This window comes from Chiloscyllium plagiosum, unplaced genomic scaffold (assembly GCF_037043375.1).
Source record: "Chiloscyllium plagiosum isolate Xiang-an unplaced genomic scaffold, Cpla_swu_hap1 HiC_scaffold_24, whole genome shotgun sequence".
Taxonomy (NCBI): domain Eukaryota; kingdom Metazoa; phylum Chordata; class Chondrichthyes; order Orectolobiformes; family Hemiscylliidae; genus Chiloscyllium; species Chiloscyllium plagiosum.
Genome location: NW_028270162.1, coordinates 3,841,833 through 3,860,629, shown reverse-complemented (window position 1 = coordinate 3,860,629; position 18,797 = coordinate 3,841,833). Strand labels below are relative to the sequence as shown.

The following is an 18,797-nucleotide window of genomic DNA, read 5'->3' as shown; positions in this document are numbered from 1 at the left end:
GCACTGCACTGAGGCACACACTGCACTGAGGGACACACTGCACTGAGGGACACACTGCACTGAGGGACACGCTACACTGAGGGACACGCTACACTGGGGAACAACACACTGAGGGACACACTGCACTGAGGGACAACACACTGAGGGACAACCTACACTGAGAGACACACTATACTGAGGCACACACTACACTGAGGGACACACTGCACTGAGGGACAACACACTGAGGGACACACTACACTGGGGGACAACACGCTGAGGGACACACTACACTGAGGGACAACACACTGAGGGACACACTACACTGAGGCACACACTACACTGAGGGACACACTGCACTGAGGGACACGCTACACTGAGGGACACGCTACACTGGGGGACAACACACTGAGGGACACACTACACTGAGGGACAACACAATGAGAGACACACTACACTGAGGGACACACTACGCTGAGGGACAACACACTGAGGGACACGCTACACTGAGGGACACACTATACCGAGGGATACACTACACTGAGGGACAACACGCTGAGGGACAACACATTGAGGGACACACTACACTGAGGGACACACTGCGCTGAGGGACAACACATTGAGGGACAACACATTGAGGGACAACACATTGAGGGACACACTACACTGAGGGATACACTACACTGAGGGACAACACATTGAGGGACACACTACACTGAGGGACAACACACTGAGGGACACACTACATTGAGGGACACACTACACTGGGGGACAACACACTGAGGGGCACACTACACTGGAGGACAACACACTGAGGGACACACTACACTGAGGGACACACTACATTGAGGGACACACTACACTGAGGGACACACTACACTGGGGGACAACACACTGAGGGACACACTACACTGAGGGACCCACTACACTGGGGGACAACACACTGAGGGACACACTACACTGGGGGACAACACACTGAGGGACACACTACACTGAGGGACCCACTACACTGGGGGACAACACACTGAGGGACACACTACACTGGGGGACAACACACTGAGGGACACTACACTGGGGGACAACATGCTGAGGAGAACCACTTCACTATCAAAGGCCAATGCAGCTCCAGTACCTTGAGTGTCTGGGAACTGAGAAACCCATCACAGTCAGTGCGTTTTGATGTCGGATGTACGTTCTGTGTACCAGGTGTAGCTGTGATCGTGCTGTGGCACCTCCTCAGAGACACTTGCTGTATGGAGACAACTTGAACTCTATCGCACTTTCAGTAATGTCTAGTTTGAACTGTTGCGATTCATTTCATGAATAAAGTTAATATTCAGAAGGAGAAACTGTATGATTCTTATGCAGAATGGCATTGAAGTAACAGGCAACTTCTACCTTCAGTTTTACCCAGGTTTTCTGAGGATTGCAGCTGAATCAAAAGCCCAAATGAGTTGCAGCTTCTGCCTTTATATTATCTGGTTACTGTGGGTTGCACATTTGTATCTCTACCTCTGTCTTTGTTGTACTGCTTAGCCCTGACTCTGTCAGAGCTCCTGTTGCCAGATCACCTGGTCCTCTCAGTTACAGAACTGTTTGCTTCCCTCGGCAACGTGGAGTGTGACCGTTTGGCCTGCCCCACGTTGTTGTGAGCACTCGGTGCTGTGACCCTGAGAACTGCCTCTCAAGTTCCAGCTGGCCTTATGCACAAACACACAGTTCAACAGAAACACTCTCACTCCGACAGAAAACCTTCAAACAGCTCCTGAAAGATCCACGTCTGGTGTTTGTTAAATGTAAATGCCCATCACCTCGCCCTGCCACATTGATCAGTTACGCATTAGTTAATTACAGGATTCCAGTGAAACAGCTTAATTAAATACAAAGTTAAAAATCACACAACACCAGGTTATAGTCCAACAGGTTTAATTGGAAGCACATGAGCTTTCGGAGCACCGCTCCTTCATCAGGTGAAAGCTAGTGCTTCCAATTAAACCTGGTGGACTATAACCTGGTGTTGTGTGATTTGTAACTTTGTCCATCCCAGTCCGACACCGGCATCTCCGAATCATCATTAAATACAAACTGTTTTGACTGTGCATTCAGATGCAACTCTCAGTAAAATGCAAGTGTAGATTTAGACTTTATTGTCACACGCTCTCGAGTACAGGACTACAGTGAATGGTGTACACAGTCGCCATTCTCCAGCACCACGGTGTTACACACTTCATTGAAAAACCAGAATAAATAAAACAACAGAAATAAAGGAAACAAAATTGGTCCAACTAACCTGTGTCTGCTTCCTGACAGTCAGGCTCGGCTTTATTACAACAGGGCTTTAATCAGGCTATTGGTGATGGAAGGTTTTTCCCTTGAGCTACATTCCTGACTTGAAATGGAAATTGTCAATATTCACAATATTACAACTGCTGTGAGGTATCACAGTATGGAACATACTGGACACAGACAAACTGCGGTTTGTTCTACCTCTCTACTGTTTAATTGGTACTTGTACAAATATTATAAATAAAGTATATTTTTGGAGAGGAAAAAACAAGGTATTTGTATAAAATGTTCAGCTGACGTTTGTAAGCCAGAATGGTATCTTGTTCAAATGTTTCTTTTTGCAGCTTCTGGGAGATGTGAGTTGTGAACTCAGCTGCACTCATTCGTCAAGTGGCCAAACGAGGTGCAGTGAACGAACCTTTTCCTGTTTTTACAACTCAGTCACATACAATGGCTCATCATGGACTGGATCAGTTAGGGCTTCAGGAGGGAGGGATCTCCTAGAAACCTGTACAATTCTACCAGGACTAGACAGGGTGAACACTGGGAGGATGTTCCCAATGACCAGGGAGCCCAGAACCAGGGCTAAGGATACAGGGTCGGCCATTTCGGACTGAGATGGGGAGAAATGTCTTCACCCAGAGAGTGGGGAGCCTGTGGGATTCTCTGTCACAGGAAGTGATTTAGGCCCAGACATTGAATGTTTTTGAGGAGGTAGATGGGGCAGCACGGTGGCTCAGTGGTTAGCACTGCTGCCTCAGCCCTAGGGATCAGGGTTCGATTCTAGCCTCGGGCGACTGTCTGTATGGAGTGTGCACATTCTCCCCGTGTCAGCGTAGATTTCCTCCAGATGCTCCGGTTTCCTCCCACAATCCAAAGATGTGCAGGTTGGGTGAACTGGCCGTGCTAAATTGCCCGTAGTGTTCAGGGATGTGTAGATTAGGTGCATTAGTTAGGGGCAAATGTAGAGTAATAGGTTCAGGAAATGGGTTATTTAGAGGGTAGGCGCGGTCTTGTTGGGTCGAAGGGCCAGTTTTGACACTTTAGGGATTCCAATACAGTCCTTAGGGCTAAAGGGATCAAAGGGTATGGGGAGGAAGTGGGAATAGGGATCTGAGTTAGATGAACAGCCATGACCCTATTGAATAGGGGAGCAGGTTCGAGGGGCTGAATGGCCTCCTCCCGCTCCTATTGTCTCTGTCTCTCACTTTGTGGTCTCACTAAGGGGAAATGATGCTCAATAATATCACATTAATTTATAACTAAGGATTTATGCACCAAGTTACCTGGGTACCAGAGAGGGCACTGTGTGTGTGTGTGTGTGTCGGGGGGGGGGGTTTGGGGAACTGTTCACTGTTCACTGTTCCCCTGTTATCCTGTATTCCTGCTCTCCCATTCCCCTGTTCCCCTGTTCCCCTCCTCTCCTATACTCCTGTTCTCCTGTTCTCCTGTTCCCCTATAGTGAGGATAGTGAGGAGGGCTGTTGTCGGCTGCAAAGGGACTTAGATATGATGCAGAGCTAGGCTGAGGAGTGGCAGATGGAGTTTAACCCTGTCAAGTGTGAGGTTGTCCATTTTGGAAGGACAAATAAGAATGAGGAATACAGGGTTAACAGTAGGGTTCTTAGAAAGGTGGAGGAGCAGAGGGATCTTGGGGTCTATGTTCATAGCTCTTTGAAAGTTGCCACTCAAGTGGATAAAGCTTGTAAGAAGGCCTATGGTGTATTAGCGTTCATTAGCAGAGGGATTGAATTCAAGAGTCGTGAGGTGATGTTGCAGCTGTACAGGACCTTGGTTAGGCCACATTTGGAGTACTGTGTGCAGTTCTGGTCGCCTCACTTTAGGAAAGATGTGGAAGCTTTGGAGAAGGTGTAGAGGAGATTTACCAGGATGTTGCCTGGAATGAAGAATAGGTCGTACGAGGATAGGTTGAGAGTGCTAGGCCTTTTCTCATTGGAACGGCGAAGGATGAGGGGTGACTTGATAGAGGTTTATAAGATGATCAGGGGAATAGATAGAGTAGACAATCAGAAACTTTTTCCCCGGGTACAACAGAGTGTTACAAGGGAATATAAATTTAAGGTGAAGGGTGGAAGGTATAGGGGGGGATGTCAGGGGTAGGTTCTTTACCCAGAGAGTGGTGGGGGCATGGAATGCGCTGCCTGTGGGAGTGGTAGAGTCAGAATCTTTGGTGACCTTTAAGCGGCAATTGGATAGGTACATGGATGGGTGCTTAAGCTAGGACAAATGTTCGGCACAACATCGTGGGCCGAAGGGCCTGTTCTGTGCTGTATTGTTCTATGTTGTATGTTCTATGTTGTATGTTGTATGTCTATGTTCTATTATACACCTGTTCTCCTGTTCCCCTGTTCCCTGCTCTGCTATACTCCTCTACTCCTGTTCCCACCTACTCCTGTTCTTCTGTATTCCTGTTACAGAATCATAGAGTTATAGAGATGTACAGTACGGAAACAGACCCTTCGGTCCAACTTGTCCATGCCGACCAGATATCCCAACCCAATCTAGTCCCACCTGCCAGCACCCGGCCCATATCCCTCCAAACCCTTCCTATTCATATACCAATCCAAATGCCTCTTAATTGTTGCAATTGTACCAGCCTCCACCACTTCCTTAGATTAGATTACTTACAGTGTGGAAACAGGCCCTTCGGCCCAACAAGTCCACACCGACCCGCTGAAGCGCAACCCACCCATACCCTTACATTTACCCCTTACCTAACACTACGGGCAATTTAGCATGGCCAATTCACCTGACCTGCACATCTTTGGACTGTGGGAGGAAACCGGAGCACCCGGAGGAAACCCACGCAGACACGGGGAGAACGTGCAAACTCCACACAGTCAGTCGCCTGAGGCGGGAATTGAACCCGGGTCTCTAGTGCTGTGAGGCAGCAGTGCTAACCACTGTGCCACCCTCTTCTGGCAGCTCATTCTATACACATACTACCCTCTGCGTGAAAAAGTTGTCCCTTAGGTCTCTTTTATATAGGGTGTAGGTTTGCTCGCTGAGCTGTAGGTTTGATATCCAGACGTTTCATGACCTGGCTCGGTAACATCATCAGTGGCGACCTCCAAGTGAAGTGAAGCTGTTGTCCCCTGATTTCTATTTATATGTTTGTCCTGGATGGGGTTCCTGGGGTTTGTGGTGATGTCATTTCCTGTTCGTTTTCTGAGGGGTTGATAGATGGCATCTAGATCTATGTGTTTGTTTATGGCGTTGTGGTTGGAGTGCCAGGCCTCTAGGAATTCTCTGGCATGCCTTTGCTTAGCCTGTCCCAGGATAGATGTGTTTTTTTTTCATCCGTGTGTAGGGTTACACCACCATTTCGACTGGGACAACACATCTATCCTGGGACAGGCTAAGCAAAGACATGCCAGAGAATTCCTAGAGGCCTGGCACTCCAACCACAACGCCATAAACAAACACATAGATCTAGATACCATCTATCAACCCCTCAGAAAACGAACAGGAAATGACATCACCACAAACCCCAGGAACCCCATCCAGGACAAACATATAAATAGAAAGCAGGAGACAACAGCTTCGCTTCACTTGGAGGTCGCCACTGATGATGTTACCTTGCCAGGTAATGAAACATCTGGATATCAAACCTACAGCTCAGCGAGCAAACCTACACCCTAAACCTCAACCTGAGCTACAAACCTTCACAAATCTCTTTTATATCTTTCCCCTCTCATCCTAAACCTTTGCCCTCTAGTTCTGGACTCCTCAACCCCAGGGAAAAGACCTTGTCTATTTACCCTATCCATGTCCCTCATAATTTTGTAAACCTCTATAAGGTCACCCCTCAGCCTCCGACGCTCCAGGGAAAACAGCCCCAGCCTGTTCAGCCTCTCCCTATAGCTGAAATCCTCCAACCCTGGCAACATCCTTGGAAATCTTTTCTGAACCCTTTCAAGTTTCACAACATCCTTCTGATAGGAAGGAGACCAGAATTGCACACAATATTCCAACAGTGGCCTAACCAATGTCCTGTACAGCTGCAACATGACCTCCCAACTCCTGTATTCAATACTCTGACCAATAAAGGAAAGCATACCAAACACTTTCTTCACTATCCTATCTACCTGCGACTCCACTTTCAAGGAGCTATGAACCTGCACTCCAAGGTCTCTTTGTTCAGCAACACTCTCTCGGACCTTACCATTAAGTGTATAAGTCCTAGATTTACTTTCCCAAAATGCAACACCTTGCATTTATCTAAATTTAACTCTACCTGCCACTTCTCAGCCCATTGGCCCATCTGGTCCGGATCCTGTTGTAATCTGAGGTAACCCTCTTCGCTGTCCACTACACCTCCAATTTTGGTGTCATCTGCAAACTTACTAACTGTACCTCATATGCTCGCATCCAAATCATTTATGTAAATGATGAAAAGTAGAGGGCCCAGCACCGATCCTTGTGGCACTCCACTGGTCACAGGCCTCCAGTCTGAAAAACAACCCTCCACCACCACCCTCTGTCGTCTATCTTTGAGCCAGTTCTGCATCCAAATGGCTAGTTCTCCCTGTATTCCGTGAGATCTAACCTTGATAATCAGTTTCCCATGGGGAATGTTGGCCAAACATCTTACTGTAGTCCATATAGATCACATCTACTGCTCTGCTCTAATCAATCCTCTTTGTTACTTCTTCAAAAAACACAATCAGGTTTGTGAGGTATGATTCCCCTGTGCAAAGCCATGTTGACTATCCCTCTGTTCTCCTGTACACCTGTTCTCCTGTTCCCCTGCTCTTCTCTACTCCTGTACCCCATAATCTTCTGTTCTCCTCTAATCCTGTACTCCTGCTCTCCTGTAATTGAGTACCAGTGACAATAAAATCTAAAAATCTGAATCCAACACCATAAATACAGTGGTACAATACAAGGTGCATCTTGGGGAGTGTTCGCAAAATAATATTTAACATTATTTAGTAAAGGCGGCCAAATGCTTGTGAAAGGAGCTGACAGGATGGGGGCCATTGCTGGGGTGCCTGAACCTGGGGAAAGCGACCCCCCCAAACTATAATTGGAGAGAGTCAGCTACCTCAAAGGTTCTGGTGTTGAGGAGTTCGCAGAGATGGGGAGAGGGTGAGGCCATGGAAGCAATATCAACACGGGGATGAAACATGATATTTAATGGGGACATACTGTGGAGCAAATCAGTATCTGTGCTGCAGTAAGAATATCAACAATGGGACTGATTAAATTAATGGCGGAGTACCTCAGGAAGGGTTGAACCACCTTCTATAATTTCAGAAAGAATCCGGGACTACCTATCATTACGTTCAGCTAATGGAGACAGTGGGACCTCACTCGATTGGCATTTGTTTAAAACAATTCTCTCTGTGATTTTATTTTGCCATCGAGTGGTTACTGCGGTGACTGCACAATTGGGAGTTTAAAATGTCAAGGTGAGAGGGCGAACTTTGACCTCAGACATACACACAGCCTCTTATCGCTTGTAGATAAATTAAAGAGCTCACTTCTGAGAACTGCAGCTTGGTCTAGATATTTTCCAAACAATTTGGAAATTGTTACAACACACCTCTGGAGGCTGATGGGACTTCATCCTGGGCCTCGTGGCTCAGAGGGAGAGACACTACCACTGCCCCAAAGTCCTGGCAGCCTAGTTGATGTAACCCATCCTTCTAACTGAACTTGCTGAGGTCCCATTACATTCCGTGAGCCTTGTCCTAACACCTTCCGAGGCATTGTTGCTAATTGGATATTTCCAACCTTTCAGGAATGGTCCATTCAGAGTCTCCACATATTGAACCTTAATCTCCAGGACGTTGCCAAGAGAAACATCCCGGGCCAATGAGAAACATGGATTCTCTTCCTACTCCTTTGACACTTTGATCTGACTGGGATCCAAACATAATCCAATCGGATTTCCACTCTACTATGAGGGGTGGAGCACTGTGGGGACAGACAGGATCAGGTGATCAGACCTTTCCAATTCCCCTCCCTGGCCACCCATCACCCACCCCCAGTCAAGGTTTTGGTGATAGTGACCCCTAACCCAAGCCAGCAGCATGCTGACAATAAATCTGGTAGATCCGTGAATTTAACAAAATGATAGACATTGGATCTACGCACCTGAACAATGGACTATTCCACCTGTCCCTGAACCTCAGCACTTCAATCAGGAAAGTGATGGAAGGGGTCAGTGACAGAGCTACCAAGCAGCACCTGCTCAGCAATAACCTGCTCAGTGACGCCCAGTTTGGGTTCCCCAGGGTCACTCAGCTCCTGACCTCATTACAGCCTTGGGTCAAACATGGACAAAAGAGCTGAATTCCAGAGGGGAGGGGAGAGGGACAGCCCTTAACATCAAGGCTGCATTCGACCGAGTGTGGCATAACAGAGCCAGAGCAAAACTGGCATCAATGGGTATCAGGGGGTAAAGTCTGTGCTGATTGGAGTCATACCAGGTTCTATGGAAGATGGTTGAAGTTGTTGGAGGACTGTCATCTTACTCCAGGACATCTCGGCAGGAATTCTGCAGATGTTGCTCTAAGATTAATATCAAACAGCTGAGAAGTAGGTTTGATTGAGAGGATCTAATCCAGTGAGCAGTATCTTCAGGAGCAATTTTCTTGTGTCTCAACACAGGAGCATCAATACTCATGAACTCAAACATTGACTAACAATTCTAAGCCCAACCATCTGTAGCTGCTTCATCAATGACCTTCCCTCCAGCATAAGGTCAGAAGTGGGAATGTTCACCGATGATTGCACAATGTTCAGCACCATTCTCGATACTGAAGCAGTCCATGTTCAAATGTAACAAGATCTGGACAATATCCAGGCTTGGGTTGAAAAGTGGCAAGAAAGGGTGAGGGGGAAAGATGTAAAAGAGACCTAAGGGGAAACATTTTCACGCAGAGGGTGGTACATGTACGGAATGAGCTACCAGAGGATGTGGCGGAAGCTGGCACAATTGCAACATTTAAGAGGCATTTGGATGGTTATATGAATAGGAAGGGTTTGGAGGGATATGGGCCAGGTGCTGGCAGGTGGGACTAGATTGGGTTGGGATATCTGGTCGGCATGGACGGGTTGGACCGAAGGGTCTGTTTCCGTGCTGTACATCTCTATGACTCTATGAAACATTCATGCCGCACAAATATCAGGCAATGACTACCTTCAACCAAAGAGAATATAACCATTTCCCTTTGACACTCAATGGCATCACCATCACTAGCGCTCTCATCATCAACACCCTCGGAGTTTACTATTGACCAGAAACTGAACTGGACAATCCAGATAAATAATGTGTTAACAAGAGCAGGTCAGAGGCTAGGAATCCTGCAGCGTGAGACTCAACTTTGTCTCCCCAAAGCCTGTCCACCATCTACAAGGCACAACTCAGGAGGGTGAGGGAATACTCCCTACTTGCCTGGATGGGGCAGCTCCAACAACACTCAAGAAGCTCGACACCATCCAGGACAAAGCAGCCTCTGCTTGATTGGCCCCCCCCCATCGACCACCTTGAATACTCTCTCCCACCATCACCAACACTCAATAGCAGCACAGTGTACATCGATGTACTGGAACAACGTACCCAGGCACCTTCCTCCAAACCCACAACCACTCCCATCTGGAAGGCCAAGGGGCAGCAGATACATAGGAACACCACACTCTGCAAGTTCCCCTCCAAGCCACTTGCCATCCTGACTTGGGAATATAGTTCCTGCAGTGTTACTGGGTCAAAATCCTGGAATTCTCTCCCTATCAGCATGATGGGTATCTCTACACCCCACTGACTGCAGCAGTGTAAGAAGGCAGTTCACCACCACCTTCTCAAAATCAACAAGAGACAGGCCAATAAATGCTGGCCCACAACCCAGGAAAGAGTAAAACAGGAGGAGGTGGTTTGATGGATGGAGATTAGCCCATGGTGGACACAGGCAGATCACTCATCAACCAGGATCATTGTACCATTTGGTGATTACACCTGCACACTTTCAGTCACTGGTAATACAATCCCCTCTCGAAAGCTCCAAACCTCTCTAAATCTCTTAGCTCCTTTGACATCTTTGTTCATGCTTTTGGCCATCTGAACTAATATCTCTTTCTATAGCTTGGTATCCTACTTGGTTTTGCAACACTCTGGTGAAGCACGGATGGATTTTTTTTCTATCTTTTTCTTCTTCATGTTGTGTGTGTGGAGGTGAGCACTGATGGGTTGTCACATTATTAATGATTAAGTTGTTGTTGTCACATTACTCCACCAGAAGGGGAAGGCACACAAGCTTAACTGAGCTCATTAACCCAGCTTAACTGAGCATGTCACCTGGGCTGGTACAGCTCAGTGATGAAACTGTGTGACATTAACCAGGCCTGCACGTCCTTCAGTTCAGAGCGGTGAATGAATTAGGGCATGCAAAATTAAGAGAGACTGGCTTAGAGAGAGAGAGAGAGAGAGAGAAAGAAAGAGAGAGAGAGACAGATAGACAGAGAGAGAGAGAGAAGTATTTCTGCTGCTCAGTGGAGGCATGGCGACCTGGTCTGGTATGTCTGGAGATGATGACCGGGAGTTATCACTCAAGCCCTAATGGGAGTCTGCATTGACCTCTACCCCAAAAACCTGGGGGAACACTGCGAGCTTCCAAGCCTGAGTGGAGAATTTTGTTCGGCTTCACATTATTGAGGTATACACAGCAAAGGCAGAGAAACATGACTGACACAGAGGTTTGCTGGGATAGAAGGGTCCACAGGCCAAATGGCCTCTTCCTGTTCCAATTATTCCTGAATTTCATACTGTAATGTTGAAGATAACTAAGAAGAGCAGGTCAGAAAGTTTATTACTGTTTACTTCCGTTAATTTGGAAAATGAAAAGTTTTGCCAACATCTTCTGCGCAATTCAACTGATTGGTGCTGGATAATTACCAAGGCTATGGTAAATTTGTGATAATTATCAGATGAAGCATTAACAGTTTTGTTCCTCTACAAACACAGCTGCTGTAATAGCATTCTTTCAATTATACAATCAATTTATTTTCATCAAACATTCCTTATCATTGCTTTGTCATTTATAATTGATTTCATAGAATTAATTTTCAAATCACAATCAAATAAATTTAGTTCTAAATATAAATTGTGAGAGGGACAGAGACCATTAACTGCCTTTGGGTTTGACCTTCACAGTGCCTCTATTACAGCCCACTCATCTTGTCCACATCTTTTTTCAAGATTACTCTGAAATGTATTGAACCAATGAACATTCACCATCAGACAGTTACTGGTCAGAAAATTCCCACATCTGCAAAGATTTACAAAGAGGCGTTCAAAAGTACAAGGGGGCTCTGACAGAGGGATCTGGAGAAACCGTTTCCTCTGGCATGCAGCTCAGTAAACAGGGGGAAGGGGGCTCACAAGGTTGAAGATAATTGGGAAAAGAACCACCAGTGGAGATAAGGAAAATATCTTGCCCCACAGCGAGTTGTTGTGATCTAAACATGGAGCCTGAAAGGACAGTGGGAACACATTTAATATTCTTCACTGGGATTGGGTCTGAAGTGGGAAAACCACAACAGTAATGGGGCAAGAGTGTGGGGGTAGGGGAGGATTAATTGGATTGCCCTTTCAGACAGGGTGGGGCTGGATAAGCACCTGCATTGGGTGATCCTTGAAGGGACACATTATCTGACTCTCCATCACATTGTTCAGGAATCTAAAGGAGGCCACTCCCACCACGCTGAACTTGGTCAACTCAACATGCAGGGCATCAAATGGCAGAGTGGGCCCACAACCTTCCAGCTTCCTGAGTCAGGAGCTGAGAGCTAAGCTGACACCCTGTTCCCACTATTAATCAACAACAATCACGATTCTGTAGGGAGACCTGGTGCTGCCTGACATTGTCTTGTGGTGGTGAATCCTCACCAGGACATAGAAACAATCAAAAATATATTTTAAAGCTGGTGTAAATGGAAGCAGGAAAGGTGGACATCTCCCACTGATCCACACCATTAACCTCTCACTCCCCTACCTCCGAAACAACACCGGGTAAAAAATAACAAAGTTTAGATGGCTCAATACTGAATGACTTTCTGGTGTTAACACATTGAATTGTTAAGGAGAGTAACTGGCCTATTCTTTCAGAGGCGGAATTCTAGTGTCAGCAGGCTTCTTGACTCTGTGACAGACCCGAGTGTTGTCACTTCTGGGACCTCCCAGTGGTTCTGGCTCTGAGTATTGATGACAATTCTTTATAAGAATCGCTCTTTAGAGATCGAGTAATGTAATGGGTTCACGGTTTTTATTTGTCCTCGGGATGTGGACTAGCCGTGATGCATGTATTACCCATCCCTAATTGCCCAGAGGGTAGTAAGAGTCGATCACTTTGCTGTGGGTCTGGAGTCATAGGTAGGCCAGACTGGGTAAGGATGGCAGATTTCCCTCCCTAAAGGACATTAGTGATCCTACTGGGGGGTTTCTGACAATTAACAACAGGTTCTCAGCCATCATTAGACTCTTAATTCCAGATTTTTATTGAATTCAAATGTCACCATCTGCCCTGGTGGGATTCAAACCCATGTTTCCAGAATATTAGCTTGGGGCTCTAACATATAAACAAGGAACAAGAAAGGCCCTCAGCCCTTCGAGCTTGCTCTACCATGCAATAAGACCATGGCTGATCTGTGGCCTAACTACATATACCTGCCTTTGGCAAATACCCCTTAACACCTTCGCTGAACACAAGTCTATCTATTTCAGATTTAAAATTAATAACCGATCCAACATCCACGTCTGTTTGTGAGAGTTCCAAACCTCTCCCACCCTTTGTGTGTTGAAGTGCTTCCTAACATCTCTCCTGAACGCTCTGGCCCTCATTCCCAGACTGTGCCCCGAGATGGAGAATCTCCAACCAGTGGAACTAGTTTATCTTTATCCACCCTGTCTTTTCCTATTAACATCTTGAAGACTTCAATCAGGTCACCCCTTAACCTTTTAAATTCTAGAGAAAACAGCCCTAGTTTGTATAATCTCTCCTCATAACTTAATCCCTGAAAACCCGATAATTTCTTGTAAAGCTACAGTGTACTCCCTCCAAGGCCAGTCTCTCCTTCCTAAGGGGTGGGGCCCAGACCTGCTCGCAGTGCTCCGATTGGGGTCTAACCAGGGTTCTGTATAACTGCAGCATAACCCTTCATCCCTTTGGTCATCAGGAATCTATCTCCTTCTGCCTTAAAAATGTTTAAAGATTCTGCACTGACACTCTGGTTCAGGGTATGACTCATCCAGTGACATTACCCTGTAGCTAGTCTTCTGTCTCAAACAAGAAAGCTAAGCTTATACATTATAAACAAACATTACAGGAGTCAGTGGATTTGGTGTATGGGCAGCTTGTAAACTTCCAGCAACCTAACTAAATCTGGCAGAGTCACAGCTTCAGAAATTAGAAACAGAATGTGGCCATTCAGCCCATTCAATTGGGGCATGATCAGCATGGTTGATCATCAACTATACCCCATTCCTGGTTTTGCCTGATATCCCTTGATCCCTTTAAATTTAAGAATTATATCGAATCTCCTTGAAAACAGTCAACATCAAAACATGGAATTCTTAAAGGTGAACTCTTTTAAAGGTAAGGTGACAGCAACAGTAACCTCCCTCATCAATCCCAGAGTTAACTGATGATACCCTCATCAGTGACACTGGCTGCCACACTCCACATTCACCGTATTAAAATCTTCTTAACTTTAAAAGCCTTGATCAACCCCCTCCTTAACAAATCGTCTCCAATGGATGTTGTCCCCATATCTCGGGTTTTGCAGATCACTTAATGGCAGCCTGTGTGAAATGCTTTGTCTTTTACAAACCATCAAGAAGAAAATATTTGCATTTCTGTAGCACCTTTCACAATCATAGCATGTCCCAAAGTGCTTTTCTGGCAACTCTGTGTTACAATGTACGAAACAATTAATCAGATCACACCAACCCTCTGAACAGGAGCCTACCCTGCCCCTGTGACCCTGCATTACCCACGGCTAATCCACCCTAACCTGCACATTTTAGGGCTGTGGGAGGAAACAAGAGGGAACCCACGCAGACGTGGGGAGAATATGCAAATTCCACACAGACAGTCGCCCGAGAGTGGAATCGAACCCAGGTCCCCGGTGCTGTGAGGCAGCAGTGCTAACTACTGAGCTACCATGCTGTCCTCATAACTGACAGATAAACATTGCCCAGGACACCAGGTGTCCCACCCCTTTCTCCTGGATGGCAGTGAATGGGATCTTTTACCAACCTTCTCAAGTGGATGTAGAAGATTGGCTGAAAAGTAACGTTCGTGCCACAGAAATGCCAGGCAATAACCAATAAGACAGAATCTAACTACCATCTCTTGACATTCAATGTTGTTACAATCACTGAATCCCCTGGCTAGCAGCTTTCTGGGATTACCATTGACCAGAAACTCAACTTGGCCAACCATATAAATACAGTGGCAACAAGAGCAGGTCAGAGGCTAGGAATACTGCAGTGAGTAACTCACCTCCTGTCTCCCCAAAGCCTGTCCAAGTCAGGAGTGTGATGGAGTACTCCCCACTTGCCCCTGGTTGGGGGGCAGCTCCAACAACACTTGAGAAGCTCGACACCATCCAGGTCAAAGCAGCCCCCACTTGATTGGCCCCACACCCATAAGATCCACTCCCTCCCCCCACCACCATCACTCAGTAACAGCAGTGTGTACCATCTACAAGATACACTGCAGAAACTCACTGAAGATCCTCAGACAGCAACTTCCAAACCCCCGGCCACTCCCATCTAGAAGGACAAGGGCAGCAGATACATGGGAACACCATCCCCTGCAAGTTCCCCTCCAAGCCACTCCCCATTCTGACTTGGAAATATATCGCTGCTCCTTCAGTGTCACCGGGTCAGAATCCTGGAATTCCCTCCCCAAGGGACATTGTGGGTCTCCCCACAGCACATGGACTGCAGCAGTTAAAAGAGGCAGCTCACCCCCACCTTCTCAAGGGGCAACTAGGGTCGGGCAATAAATACTGGGCCTAGCCAGTGATACCCATGTCCTGAGCAAAATAATAAAAAATTATATAGCACACCGTTGTTAAAGGAGATTATGCTGCTTGTGGGATCTTGCTGTGTGTGCTTTTGGCTGGCGTGTTTGCAGCATTACAACAATTACTGAACCACTCAAGGATTTCAGGATCTCCTGAGGTCAGGATTGGCGCTATTGAAATGCAAGGTCTTCCTTTTCCTTATGGAAGGATATACTGATGCTTCACTTGCCCTAATTCAGGATCAACTAAGAGAAAGTGAGGACGGCAGATGCTGGAGATCAGAGCTGGAAAAGCGCAGCAGGTCAGGCAGCATCCAAGGAACAGGAGAATCGACGTTTCTAAAAAAGGGCTTATGCCTGAAACGTCGATTCTCCAGCTTCTTTGATGCTGCCTGACCTGATTCAGGGTCAGGTCAGTGAGTCGGACCTCCCATTCCCTCTCCAGCCTGCCCTCCCCAATCACTCAGTAGCTCAGAGTCAAAATCCCGAGAGAAACTCAATCACTCAGAAACAAGACACCACAGGCTGCACAGAGCGCGGGGCACAGTCTGAAGGGCGAGTGCATTCTCACATCCAGGCAGCACTGATGCCACTAGCAATAGCATCACCTTGTGCCCCTGGATCACAGCGAAGGTCACTTGAATGTTGACATTTCATCTTAATCTGTGTCACCTACTCCATCTTTGCTGATGAGGTCTGAGTTGGCGTTTGTTGTGAATTAAGTTGATTAGTGGCGGCTTTTACTTACAGAAGAAAATATCTTGCAACTGAGCGACAGCTCTGGGTCTCTCGTGAATTATAATTACTTTTACTTCTTGACTGGTAGGTTTTCCTAATTCCTCACAGCTCATTGGTTTTTAGCGTGCACATGCATTTATCTTTAGGAGGGTAATAGGTGATTTTCCACCTCAATGGATAATGATAAGAATATAGCCACTAGAGCACTTTGACTGTTCTGTTTCCCATTGAGTGGAATCTAACAACCAGGAGCAATGATGTAGCAACTTACTTGAATGCATTTGCATCTCCGTGTATCTTGTAATTGTCTGCACTGATTCTTGAAATGATCCTGGTCACTGCAATGAGAATGCCAACATTCACCTGAAACCAACAGGATCAGTATGTTAATAGAGTCTGGCTTACACTTTTCAAATATCAATGTCAGCCAGTGACCCAGTGCAAAGACGGCAAGTTCAGGGTAGGCTCAGTCAAAGGACGGGAACATGTCATCTAGACTGACATTCCCAATGTCTGCACTGAGGGAACACTGTACTGTCTCTTACTTCAGATGAGATGTTCAACCGAGTCCCTGTCTCAGGCTGACATGGCAGGGGAAGCAGGAAGGTGTCCTGCTCAATAGTTGCCTCTCAAACAACATCCACCAAAACCCACAGCCTCGTCATTTATCACAACATGGGGGTGTGCAAACTGGCTGCAGCATTTTCAACACTGTAGCAGTGATTGCTGAAGGATCTAATCAGCCCGAGAAATACTTGAGTATATCCTGAGGCCATGCAGGCACAACATAAATGTAAATGTTTTCTTTATTTATTACTTAGGTATTTAGAAAGGTGCTTTAATTGCAATTCATCATGAATATGGATGAAATATCATCAAATAATTATTAGAATGTGCTCATCGTCATTTTGTCAGGTCACCTCAAATGAGAATTTACATTCAGAGTGTTGATGTTTATAAATCATTTATACCTAAAAGAACTCACATTTATATAGAGCCTGACACCTCCTCAAAAACTGCTTTGACTCAATGATGTTATTTTTGTGCTCTCTTCACTGGGGCGTTCCAGGAAAACTGATTGCCCACTTGATTGGCACCCACACTCACAAGCAGCCACTCCCTCCACTACCAATGCTTAGTAGGAGCAGTGTGTACCATCTACAAGAAACACTGCAGAAACTCACCAAAGATCCTCAGACAGTACCTTCCAAACCCAAAACCACTTCCATCTAGAAGGACAAGAACAGCAGGTACAAGGGAACACCACCCCCTGCAAGTTTCCCAGCAAGCCACTCCCCATCCTGGCTTGGAAATATGTCACTGCTCCTTCAGTGTCACTGGGTCAAAATCCTGGAATTCCCTCCCTAAGGACATTGTGGGTCTACCCACAGCACATGGACTGCAGCGGTTTAAGAAGGCATCTCATCCCCACCTTCTCAAGGGGCAACTAGGGACAGGCAATAAATGCTGGGCCCACCAGTGAGACCCACATCCCAGGAGTGAAGGCAAACCACACACAGCAAGCTGAGAGCGTGATTCTGGAAAAGCACAGCAGGTCAGGCAGCATCTGAGGAGCAGGAGAATCAATGTTTCGGGCATAAGCCCTTCATTAGGAATCACAGTAAGCTCCTGGAAATCTCAATCAGGCCGTTAACCAGTTACTTGGTTGAGATGGTGTTGCAGGGTATGGCCTGGACAATGCTCCTCTACCAGTGAGGATGTTGACAATTGCCTGAATAGCCATGGCCCAGCTTAACATTTCATGTTGAATGTGGACTGTTCCTCAGTCTACTAAGGGTGCCACCCTGGATGATGAGCTATAATGTCAGCTCATTGATTCGAACATCTAAACGTCATGGAAACTTTGCGAGAAAAGAACACAGTAAAATGAAAGACCAATCTCAGAGAGAAGGCTTTGGTTAGGCGACAGAAACTGCACAGTGTTTACACAGTGAGAGTTAACTTATTTCCGAAACTACATCCCACATTCACGTGGTTCGACTCAGGGTCAAGGTGACAAATACAAGTCACACTTGTGATTTTTCTGTGTGGTAGATGATGAGATCAGCTGACTGGATCTCACCTTCCCACACTCTGGACTAGTTCATTTACAAAGTGCAGCCGGAGGACCACGTACAGGGATCCCACTGTTGGGTAATGCCCGGGGTCAAAGCCATTCAAATGAACAGACTGGAACTCTTATTCTCTCAACCTCACATTGTCGATAACTAGACCAACTAGTATTTACAGTTACAGAGTCAGACGGCATGGAAACTGACCCTTTTTTATTATACTTTTATGGGGTGTGAGTGTTGCTGGAACAATTCAGAGGGCTGTTTAGAATCAATCCCATCGCTTGGGTCTGGAATCATGTGTAGGTCAGACCAGGTAAGGATGACAGATTTCCTTCCTACATGAACAAGTGATAATAGTTTTGTGGTTTCCATCGTTCTGACTCAGTGGGGTAACACGCTGGAAATCCAACCCCACTATTCCTCAACTCATCCCGAAAATTAAAGATTTTTTAAATTATGTAAAAATCTCCAATTTACCCATCTTCCAGACCCAGGGCTAACAGAAGCACAGAAAGGTTTGTACTAAACAAAAACCATTATTTCATACAATTAAATAGACTCTCCCCTCAGGTCAACAGTTACAAACAATCAGCTCCATCAGTTAAAACCGTCACATCACACACACAAACAGAGAGATGCAGGCAGGAATAAAAACATGGGTGTTA

The 18,797-nt window shown here is 46.2% G+C and overlaps 1 protein-coding gene across 3 annotated transcripts in view; it reads right to left on the bottom strand.

The window, feature by feature from the left end:
* Nucleotides 1-18,797, bottom strand: part of adgrd1 (adhesion G protein-coupled receptor D1) — a 380,324-nt gene that overhangs the window by 87,538 nt on the left and 273,989 nt on the right. For 2 of the 3 annotated variants that reach the window (XM_087999853.1, XM_087999854.1), the window contains one exon: nt 16,329-16,420. The exons of the other annotated variant lie outside the window; for it this stretch is intronic. In XM_087999853.1, coding sequence (XP_087855979.1) covers nt 16,329-16,420 — 92 coding nt within the window. The remainder of the gene's footprint in view (nt 1-16,328; nt 16,421-18,797) is intronic. 3 annotated transcript variants of the gene reach the window in all.